Genomic DNA, 12,173 nt, shown 5'->3' with positions numbered 1-12,173 from the left:
GTGGTTAGAGCACTCCCTGCTGACAAGCTTTCCTCTTAAAGGGAAGGTGTACAGATATCTGGCGTTTGGACCTTCTCCTGGCCGAAGAAGAAGGCGGAAAACAGGACCTTTCCCAGATGCTGTGTTGCTTTGGCAGGTCACAGAACCTGACAGCTTCTGTGGTGCACACTCTCAGCTGTGCAGACTACGTTCCTAAGTTTAGAGGAGTCCTGGATCCAAGATGTGCTCCCTGCTCCTGAGGCAGAGGGCTCCTGTGCAGGGCAGAATACAGTCTTCCAGCTGGGAGGGTGCCGGATGTCTGCAGTCCCAAAAGGGTGCTGCCTCAGCGGCTCTGTGGCTCCCCCCTGTCCCAGAAGCTGTCTGCCTCTGTGGTCCTCACTCTCACCTCTGCAGACTAAGTTCGGCGGAGTCCCGGAGCCAAGATGGCGCTCCCTGCAGGGTGGATCACTGTCCTCCGGCTGGGAGGGTGCTGTATTTCTGCAGCCCCAAAAGGGTGCTGCCTCAGCGGCTCTGTGGCTCCCGCCTGTCCCAGAAACTGTCTGTCTCTGTGGTCCTCACTCTCACCTCTGCAGACTAAGTTCGGCGGAGTCCCGGAGCCAAGATGGCGCTCCCTGCAGGGCAGATCACTGTCCTCTAGCTGGGAGGGTGCCGGATGTCTGCGGCCCCAAAAGGGTGCTGCCTCAGCGGCTCTGTGGCTCCCGCCTGTCCCAGAAGCTGTCTGCCTCTGTGGTCCTCACTCTCACCTCTGCAGACTAAGTTCGGCGGAGCCCCGGAGCCAAGATGGCACTCCCTACAGGGTGATCACTGTCCTGTGTATTATTTTTCAATGGTCTCTCTTGTAGTTATGTACGTGTGGTAGTGGATGATATTGATCTGTAAGGATAAAGAAGTCAATATATGGAAAGGCTTAAATGTAGAAGAGGCCTTATGACTATATCCTTATAGTAAATTCTTCTTACTCTTTAACATTCTTTCTTGCAAGCATGTGGTTGCTTTGGCTCCTATTGCCCAGGCCAATGTTTTAATTTCTTTAACTGCATAGTATTATGCTACATTTCAGAAAGTATCTTACAAAGCATGTCACATTGTTTAAATGAATCATATAGGATATATTGATATACATTGTGACATTTACCCACCACTATAACTCTGGAGCCCAAACCAAAACCATTACTTGTACACACTATCATAGAGATACTCCTTTCATCCTAACAGGAATGCTCAATTAATCATAAAAACATGTCATGACATGAAAAATAATCTAATACCCTTAAGAACATGAGTTCATATTTCATTTACCAGGGCCCAGTAGGAAGTACTGAAAAGAACTAGGTTGTTGTGATAGGAAATCATTGGATGATTCTATGTTCCTCCTTATCACTAAATGTATAAAAACCTTTGTTAGTCTACATCTATCAGAACTACTTATTTGCTTTGTGCTTCTGTAGAAAAGAAAGTCTTGTGCCATCATGGCAAAATTTCTGCTGCTTGCTTTGGCATTTGGACTGGCACATGCTGCGGTAAATGAAGGGGGGGGTCTGTGTTTATATGTGAGAATCCTCAGTAGCATAATTCTATGAATGTGATTTGTCATTCAGTTAATCCATGCTACTCCATGAAATAAACTTTCTGACTTTCATTTAGTTACACTTTGCCAATCAGATGTTCTCTAAGATGAAATTAGTGAAATAAGGGATTGGATTTTCAGAGTATATTAGAATGAAAGATGAGCATCTCATGTCCAAGGTTCTATTTTAATCAAGTCATCATAATGCTCTGAGTTGTGCTTCACTCCTGGAAACATTATCTAGAGTTAACAAATAAAATATTACTGATGAATATTTCTAGTAATTTTAAAAATATGAAGGATTGAGAGGAGAGATGTGAATACCAACTCATATTCTAATGGTTTGTATGGTTTTCTTTGTTATTTTTATTCCTTTTACAGTTGGAAGGACCTAAGAAAACTGTTGCTATCGCTGCTGATAGAGTAGACAAGATAGAGGAAAGTGGAGAACTGAGACTCTTTTGTCGTAGAATTGTTTGTGAAGAGGAATGCAAGAAATTGATAGTCACATTTTATGTGCTGTAAGCAAATTATCAAGAATGTAAACTGAGAAGACTGTTTTCATTTCTTACAATCAACCCTGTGTAAATTACAGGAGAATATTTTGGTCCTGATCATGAAAACCATGACCCCATTTTTTAGCAATGTAATATTAATATGATATGATGGGTCATATCTGGACATCACATAGAGATATAGTCAGTGTCTCCAATTTTATGAATATATCCTGAGTAATCAATATGGTTGGAGGGCTGCTATTGAATTTTATCATTTCTGTTAGATACAGAACCCTCTAAAGATATTGATTGTAGTTAGGTAAAGGGTGTGATCATATAAGTCAGTGCCATATATGCTGTGCTATTCAATTAAGAGTTTTCATAAACTTTTTCCACAAATGAGTCAGATAAATTTAGTTTTTGAATTCCTATTTCCTGAAGTTCTATGTTCACAGGTTCTCTCTGACATTTGGATTACTGTGTCCAATGCATGTGTACATAAGTCAATAAGTATTGAAAATTCTTAGAACCATTTCTGTCTAATAGCCACAATTGTAAGTTTTAGGTTACATATAACACCACTTAAAATATATACTTATAAACCCATGTCTATATTATGGCTGTACTAAAACAAAAGAATTTTTGTACAGAGTATCATACTCGATGACTATTGAAGTTTGTATAAGGATATCACCAGAACTTTCATACCATGGAGCAAAATTGGCACAAATAAAGAAAGGCAACTCTATGCCCGCAAACAGTATGACAATTTCTAAACAAGAATTAGGACAAATTGAGGTAAACATAAGTAATTAGCTTCTGTCTCTGTACAATACTTTCTTAAATGCATTCTAACACTTGAAGATCTTTAATATGGATTCATTGGTAGCAAAGAACAAGCCATATGTTCTCTCTTTAACTTTTTAGTGAAAATGGACAGTGCTCATTGACCACAATCACTGGGTATTTGCAAGAAGATGGTAAGACCTACAAAACTCAGTGTAAGTACATGTTCTGGGAGTACCCTCTATTATCAAAGCATTGTGGTCGTGCAAGCTCACAGTTCAACTGCCCAAAGGTACATAGATCAAAAGTAAATCTGGCTGTTTGGAAATTTATCAATCATTCCCAACACCCTCAGATATGCAACTAAGTCCAAATAAATTCTAAGTCATCCCAGGTTTACTTGGAGAAGACCACTATAACCTAAAGTTGTGAATGATTTTAACAATATATTTTCCAAGAAGTTTTCCCACAGATAAACAATATCTAGATCATTTTTACTGTGTTTTTTGTCATATATTACATCACTGTTTTATTTGCCAAATCAGGTTCTCTCTAGAAGGCCTCAATATCATCAAATATCTTTGCAAAATTCCTGCATCTGGCTCCCATGTGCTTACATTACCAAGATGATCTGTCACCCTTGAGTAAGGGAAATTTAGTTTACACTTTTATTTTCAATATTTATTTTCTTATATTTTGCAGAGAATATTTAAAAACTTTAATACCGAAAAGCAGTTATGGGCAAAATCTGTTTAAGGATTTCAAAATTTCTCCTTCATATTTGTAAGAATTGCTAAAATAATAGCTACATTATTCAATTAAATTATACAAAATTTGACTTTTGATATTATAACAAGCAAAACAGACAAACAAACACCAGAGTGTACATTCTATTGGTAAGGAAATGCTTTACCTAACTTTACATGGTTGTTAAAAAACAGTCTTGCGGGGGGGCGGGGTGTAAAAAAAAAAAAACAGTCTTGCTAATGAAAGGGACCAGATGTATCATACAATAAGTGGAAATGTTACTCACAGAATCTGTCTTTATCTCTCTTTCTCTCTCTTTTCGCCCCCCCCCCCCCACAGTGTGAATGTCTGGTTATCACTAAAAATTTCATACTTACATCTTTTTTGTCAATAATAGAAAAAGTACAATGTTTGTGCATTTTACTAATTACAAATATTTTCTTTTTATACATTATACATTTCCCACCAAGTGTTGCTAAAAATCAGTTTTAACTTCTCACGAAATTTACAAGAACCCTTTGTTAGCTTGTTGAAAATGCAGGAATACCTCACCAATAGCACACTAGTCTTGACACAGATATTCAGAGGAATGGAAAGTCTCTGTACTTTGGATTTTTAATCAGTTTTATAGCATAGAAACAGATGTTCTTCATATTACAATATAATATGGAAAAAGAATGCCTACAGGAATAGCCATGCATGCATGGGTTGTATATTAGTGAATCAGAGATGACTGTTACTGTCAGGGTCAACATTAATGTTTCACAAATAGGTGACATCAAATAAAGTAGAACATTGAGTGTTACTGACTTTTGAAATATTTCTATTATCATTACAGATCAAGGAAATAATCATTTTAAACTTGTGAAGGAGACACCTGAGAACGTAGTATTTTATAGTGAGAATGTGGACAGAGCTGACTGGAAAACAAAATTGATATTTGTTCTTGGTAAGAATGGCAGTGGATCTCTGAAATAGTAACAAAATTACTGCTCCACAAATAAGGACTAAGTCAGATTCCCCCCACCCACCCACCCATGAAGTGTTATAGGATTTCCAAAACCTTTTCTACTAACTGACAACCAGATTGTGTGTGGACCTACTTGTGTATTATATTGTAATTTGAGTAGCATGGCACTGAAGACTGTGGGCAATGATGGAAGTGATTAGAAGAATTCATGTTCATGTTTGTTCCCTAAAAAAATGGAGCATATGTGATTTTCCCAAAGTTCAGACCATTTTCATTGTCATGTCTCTAAATGTGTAGAAAATTAAAAAAATAGCCCAAGAGAAATGTGAAGTTTCTATTTTCCATTGAAGTTCTTTACTCTTTTATTTTTAAGAGTAGATGGGATTGATATGTGTAATTTCCATAGAAAAATAGTTTCTATGTTTTCTTCATCATGAAATACTGGAAAGTGATCTCATACCACAATTTTTACCTTAGTAAGTGTGTCCATGATCATTGGGTTAATTTTCATTATCGGTATTGGCTCATCTAGCATAAATGACTTTGGAAAAGTTGGGACTTTTCATTAAATATCATGGTGGGACACAAAGGAAGCAATGTACATAATGCAGGATTGTCATGAACAAATCTCTGACATTATTATTCATGGAATACAGGCAATAAACCTTTAACTTCTGAAGAAAATGAAAGACTTGTGAAATATGCTGTGTCAAGCCACATTCCTCCTGAAAACATTCAACATGTCCTGGGTACAGGTAAAGTTAATGCATGTTGTTTTTTGCTATAGCACATATATATATGTATATATATATATATATATATATATATATATATATATATATGCATATAATGCTTATATTAATGTTCATATTAAAATCCATATATGTGAATATATGTATATATGTGTATATATGTATATACACACACACCCATAATTCATGATTTAGATAGAATTATTTGGGAGCTGTCCTCATTTTGTAGTGATAAAAACATTGTTGTTCCTTACCCCACTTACTTTCTTTTACAGATACCTGTCCTGAGTAATGATCTTCTGTAGGTGAGTAGAAACAGAAGGTATAAATTTAACATAAGCATGTGAAAATTTAACATAAGCATGTGAAGAAAAGTACTTGTTCTTAAATGAAGCAAAATCTAGACAGTCTGTTACTAGGACTTTATATTTGCAAATCCCATAGTGACAAATATGACATAGAGAATAATTTCATTTATAAAACAATATTAAAGATTTTTGTATCATTCAGAATTTGTAGTGTTTTTATTTTGAAAATATTCCATCAACAAAATATTTTTTTCACTTGAAAACTTTCAATTTGTATATAATTTGTGGAATATATTTTCCACTGACTTGGCATAAGCCTGTTGACATTTAAATATATACTTTGATCACTCTCAGTCTAAATTTGAATGTAGGACCACAGTGTCATTATTTCATGTAGAAACTATATATCCAATGTATGGGACACAGTTGATTTCTGCCAAAGGAAGACCTTTTGTACAATTATTCCTCTATAGTCTACATTGTCATATTTGACTTTGGACTCCTGCAATCTCAGTAATGAAAACGTTCCTGCCAGCTTAATCATGTATTATTTATTTTTCATGTTTGCACAGATAACAGCAGGATGAGAATTATGCATCATAACCTCTTGACGGTGGAATCAGTATCATGTATAATTCACCTTTCCTTTCAAAATACATTTTTCCTCCCCTGAGCAGCCAGGATACTGCATACCACATTCCTGACTTGCCTTTTCTTTCTCTTCTCATGATCTATGATCTGTTATTCCTTTTTTGAATGATTAAATAAAGTGATTTAAGAAGCAATAATGACCTTATGAAAAGAGCTCATTCAAAAGGCATGTGATGATTGTGGAGCAGCCTTGAATGGTTGGTGTGACTTGCTTTGACCTTTGCTGCTGGGTGCCTTGGTGGAGTGCTTGCAAGCTATTGAGTCTCATCATGAATGCAGTGACTTATGAGGACGTGCAAGTGAACTTCACTCAAGAGGAGTGGGCTCTGCTGGATCCTTCTCAGAAGAAGCTCTACAAAGATGTCATGTTGGATACCTACAAGAACCTCAATGCTATAGGTTTGAAAGGAGTCAGAGTGCAGAGAAATCCTCTGAATATACTCAACTTGGTAAAGCCTTTGATTTACATGCTCACAGTCATGCCCAAAGGCATGAAAGGATTCATACAGAAAAGATCCCCTCTGAAGTTATTCACTGTTTCGAAGACTTTTTACCTTACACAAGTCTCCGAGTACATAAAAGAACACAAACTGGACAGAAACCCTATGAATGTAATCAATGCGGTAAAGGATTTGCAACGCCCAGTCATCTTAAAAGGCATGAAAGAATTCATACTGGAGAGAAACCCTACAAATGTAATCAGTGTGATAAAGCCTTTTCACAGAAACGTAGTCTCCAAACACATATAAGAATACATACTGGAGAAAAACCCTACAAATGTAATCAATGTGATAAAGCCTTTTCCCAATACGGTCATCTCCAAATTCATATAAGAACCCATACTGGAGAGAAACCCTTCAAATGTGATGAATGTGATAAAGCCTTTGCAAAACGCTTTCACCTCCAAAATCATAAAAGAACACATACTGGAGAGAAGCCTTACAAATGTCATCAATGTACCAAATCCTTTTCACAACACAGTACTCTTCAAACTCATAGAAGAACACATACTGGAGATAAACCCTACAAATGTAATCAATGTGATAAAGCCTTTTCTGAGAAACGTAGTCTCCAAACACATATCAGGAAACATACTGGAGAAAAACCCTACAAATGCAATCAATGTGATAAAGGCTTTTCCCAATACAGTCATCTCCACATTCATAGAAGAACACATACCGGAGAGAAACCCTTCAAATGTAATGAATGTGATAAAGCCTTTTCTCAATTTGGTCATCTCCAAATTCATAGAAAAACACATACTGGAGATAAACCCTATAAATGTAATCAATGTGATAAAGCCTTCTCCCAGAAACGTAGTCTCCAAACACATATAAGAATACATACTGGAGAAAAACCCTACAAATGTAATCAATGTGATAAAGCCTTTTCCCAATACGGTCATCTCTATATTCATAGAAGAATACATACTGGAGAGAAACCCTTCAAATGTATTGAATGTGATAAACCGTTTTCAAAACAATTTTGCTTCCAAAATCATAAAAGAACACATACTGGAGAGAAGCCATACAAATGTAATCAATGTGATAAAGCCTTTTCACAACACAGTTATCTTCAAATTCATAGAAGAAGACATACAGGAGAGAAACCCTTCAAATGTAATCAATGTGATAAAGCCTTTTCTGAGAAACGTTGTCTCCAAACACATACAAGGATACATACTGGAGAAAAACCCTACAAATGTAATCAATGTAATAAAGCCTTTTCCCAACACAGTAATCTCCACATTCATAAAAGAACACATACTGGAGAGAAACCCTACAAATGTAATGAATGTGATAAAGCCTTTCCCCAATATATTCATCTCAAAATTCATAGAAGTATACATATAAGAGAGAAACACTTCAAATGTAATGAATGTGATAAAACCTTTTCAAAACACCTCCAAAATCATAAAAGAACACATACTGGAGAGAAGCCTTACAAATGTAATCAAAGTGACAAAGCCTTTCACAACACAGTTATCTTCAAATTCATAGAAGAAGATATACAGGAGATAAATCCTACAAATGTAATCAGTGTGACAAAGCCTTTTCCCAACCTTGTAACCTCCAATCCATAGAAGAATTTATACTGGAGTGAAATATTATGAATGTTATGAATGTGATAAAGCCTTTTCCCATCATTATAATCTATAAATTCATAAAGGACATACTAGAGAGTCCTTACAAGTGTAATCAGTGTGTGAAAGTCTTTTCAAAACATGGTCATCTTCAAAAGAACAAAAGAATCCACACTGGAGGGAAAAGCTACGAAGGAAATGGATGAAAGCAACCTTTTTACAACGCCATCATTTCTGAATGTATAAGTGAATGTACTGAAGAGAAAGACTGTGAATGTGATCATAGTCTTAATCATCATGAACATACTTGTAGGGGCAAGAATCCGGAGTATAAGCAATGTGGTAAAACCTATGCTATGCAAAGTTATTTCCTAATGCAGCAGGGAGCACATACTGGAGAGAGACAGAGACAGAGATACAGAGAGAGAGAGAGACTGTATAAATATACACAATGTGGTGAACCTTTGCATATCATAGTTATCTTTGAATACATAAAAGAGCACATGATATATCTTAGAATACATAAAAGAAGACACTGGAGAGAGAACCTTTGTGTGAATAATGTGGTAAGGCCTTTGCAGTTGACATTGACATTTATCTCATAATGTATAAATTAACACAGACTTGTAAGAAACCTCATAAAAATAAGGAATGTGTTAAAGCTTGCATGCGGAAAAAAAAACAAACAAAAGGCATGTGATGTAATACATAAATAAGTGTAACACATAAATGTGGAACAAATGATATCTTCATAACTAACACTTTTGTAATATTTGAAAATGCACACTTCTAGGGGTATTGCCAAGAACACAACCGAAGTGAACTTTATATTTTGCTTAGTATTTTGTTTCACCTGTAATTCATGATAGGAGGTTTAATTATCCCAGCACACTAAAATATTTCACATAACAAACTCATTGGTTCTGGCTACATTCTCCACATTATTTAAATCAGAGAAAATAAATCTCTTTTCCAGAAATCTATCTGAGGGGATTATCTTTTGCTTAATGACTTCAGCAATCAAAGGAATTCAGATATCTTTAAAGAGTATACAAATGAGTCAATCAGTTTTGAGGAATAGAATAAATTAACTGTAATGATAATCCATTATACCAAACCTTATAAATATACATTTATATACTACATTTTTTCTATGTGTATTGCAATGATTCCTTAGAATGTAGTTATCTATCAAAAAAGAAAAGGCAGATGCAGTCCTCTTTGAGGGCTTGGGACAGTGAAAGGGAGAAGATGCTAGACAGTGGTGTTAAATACTGTTTTCTAAATTCTAAAGATGAAACAGATGCAAAGTAGTATCCATAATCAGAAAATGTGATTAAGAGTCTTTTTGTTGTTGAAATATGGCTGTTATTTCACATTCCTTTCTGTGCCTTGTAAAAGGATATTACTTAAAAAAAATTACCTATCCTTAATCTTTTTTTTTCTTTAACAGTCCAGCCATTAACCCCCTCCACGTCCACTCTCAGACAGTTCCTCATCCCATTCCTCCTGTCCTGTCTCCAAGAGGATATCCCCATATCCCTAGACACTCCTCCACACCCTGCCAGGCCTCCCCACTCCCTGGGGTCTCAAGTCTCTCAAGGGTTAGGTGCATCTTCTCTCATTGAGACCACACCAGGCAGTGCTCTGCTGTTTATATATGGGGGGGGCTCATATCAGCTGGTGTATGCTGACTGGTTGTTGACTCAGTGTTTGAGAGATCTCAGGGGTCAAGGTTTGTTGAGACTGCTGGTCTTCCTATGGGATTACCCTCTTCCTCAACTTTTTCCAGCCTTTCCTTAATTCAACCACAGGGTTCCCAGACTTTAGACCATTGGTTGTATTTAAGTATCTGCATCTGTCTCAGTCATCTGGTTGTTGGGCTTCTTGGAGGACAGACATGCTAGGCTCCTGTTTGTAAATACGTCATTGAATCAATAATAGTGTCAGACCTTGAAGCCTCTCCTTGAGATGGATTCCAATTTGGGCCAGTCACTGAACCTCCTTTCCCTCAGTCTGTTCTCCATTTTTGTCACTGAAGTTCTTCTAGACAGGAACAATACTGGATCAAAGTTTTTGACTGTGTGGTTGCAATTCAATCCCTCCAGTTGATACCCTATCTTTATACTGGAGATGGACTCTATGAGTTCCCTCTCCCCACTGTTGGGTATTTCATCTAAGGTCCCTGCCTTTGAGTCCTGAGAGCTTCTCACCTCCCAGGTCTCTGGTACATTCTGGAGAGACCCCTGATCTCCCACCTCCCGAGGTTGCCTGTTTCCATTCATTCTGCTGGTCCTCAGGGCTTTGCTCCTGAACCCCTCCCCCAATACCAGATCCTGTTCCCCTTTCCCCCTCCCCCTCCATAGCCTACTCATATCCCTCCCTCCCTGTGTACCCCATGATTGCTTTCTTCACCCTCCTAAGTGTAACAGAAACATTCTCACTTGGGCCTTTCAACTTGAAAACCTTCTTTAGTTCTGTGCATGGTGTTCTAGGTGTTCTGTAAATTTTTACCTAATATCCACTTATTAGTGAGTTCATACCATGCATTTCCTTTTCGGTCTGAGATAACTCAGTCAGGATGATATTTTCTATTTCCATCCCTATGCTTGCAAAATTCATGATGTCCTTGTTCTTAATAGCTGAATAGTATTCATTTGTGTAAAAGAACCACAATTTCTGTATCCATTCTTCTGTTGTAGGACATCTGGGTTGTTTGCAGCTTCTGACTATCACAAAATAAGGCCACTATGAACATAGTAGAACACATGCCCTTGTGGTATAGTAGGGCATCTTTTGGGTATATTTCCAGGAGTGGTATAGCTAGATCTTTAGGTAACTCTATTTTTAATTTTCTGAGGAAACTCAAGATTGACTTTCGAAGTGTTTGTACCAGGTAGCAATCCCACCAGCAACAGAGAAGTATTATCTCTTTCTCCACATTCCTGCCAACAGGTGCTATCTCCTGAGGTTATCTTAGCCATTCTGATTGGTATAAGCTAAAATCTCCAAGTTATTTTGATTTGCATTTTCCTGATTAGTAAGGACTTTGAACATTTATTTAAGTGCTTCTCAGCCATTTAAGATTCTTCTGTTTTGCATCTTGTTTAGTTTTATACCTCATTTTTTGATTGGGTTGATTGTTTGTTTGTTTTTTTGGAGGTTAGCTTCTTGAGTTCTTTACATATTTTGGATATTAGCCTCTTTCAGATGTGATGTTAGAGAAATTTATTTTTCTAATCTTGGTGATTTTTGCTGTTGACTCTGTCCTTTTCCCTATCGAAACTTTTCAGTTTCATCAGGCCCCATTTATCAATTTTTGGTCTTAGACCATGAGCCATTGGAGTTCTGTTCGGGAAAATTTCCCCTGTGCCCATGTGTTCGAGGCTTTTGCCCATTTTCCTTTCTATTAGATTTATTGAATTTGCTTTTATCTGGATGTCCTTGATCCACTTGGACTTGAAGTTTGTGCAAGGTAACAAATATGGATCAATTTTCATTTTAGACATACTGACTACCAGTTAGATCAGCACCATCTATGGACAATGCTTTCAATTTTCCACTGTATATTTTTTGGCTTCTTTGCCAAAATATATCAAGTGTCCAAAGGAGTGTGGTTTTATTTCTGGGTCTTCATTTCTATTCCATTGATGAACCTGTCTGTCTATGTACCAATACCATGCTGGTTTTGTTTGTTTGTTTGTTTGTTTGTTTTGTTTTGTTTTTATCACTATTGCTCTGTAGTACAGTTTGAGGTCAGTGATCATGATTCCCCCAGAAGTTCTTTTATTGTTAAGAATTGTTTTTGATAT

General features: G+C 36.7%; 2 protein-coding genes across 2 annotated transcripts; both read left to right on the top strand.

The window, feature by feature from the left end:
- The first annotated feature begins 1,469 nt into the window (after positions 1 to 1,469).
- On the top strand, positions 1,470 to 5,611 carry LOC110288274 (odorant-binding protein 1a-like). The gene is made up of 6 exons (XM_021154663.2): positions 1,470 to 1,520; positions 1,949 to 2,088; positions 2,992 to 3,065; positions 4,436 to 4,546; positions 5,224 to 5,322; positions 5,595 to 5,611. The coding sequence occupies exons 1-6, from the start codon at positions 1,470 to 1,472 to the stop codon at positions 5,609 to 5,611; spliced, it is 492 nt and encodes a 163-aa protein (XP_021010322.1).
- An 861-nt stretch (positions 5,612 to 6,472) lies between these two features.
- Positions 6,473 to 8,437, top strand: LOC147004681 (uncharacterized). The gene is given in 4 exon segments (XM_085837682.1): positions 6,473 to 6,677; positions 6,680 to 8,248; positions 8,251 to 8,352; positions 8,355 to 8,437. Coding segments are annotated over 4 exon segments (1,959 nt in total).
- Positions 8,438 to 12,173: the final 3,736 nt, after the last annotated feature.

This window comes from Mus caroli, unplaced genomic scaffold (genome assembly GCF_978045245.1).
Source record: "Mus caroli unplaced genomic scaffold, Mus_caroli_1 scaffold_5, whole genome shotgun sequence".
NCBI lineage: Eukaryota > Metazoa > Chordata > Mammalia > Rodentia > Muridae > Mus > Mus caroli.
This window is presented reverse-complemented; position numbering and strand designations above follow the sequence as displayed.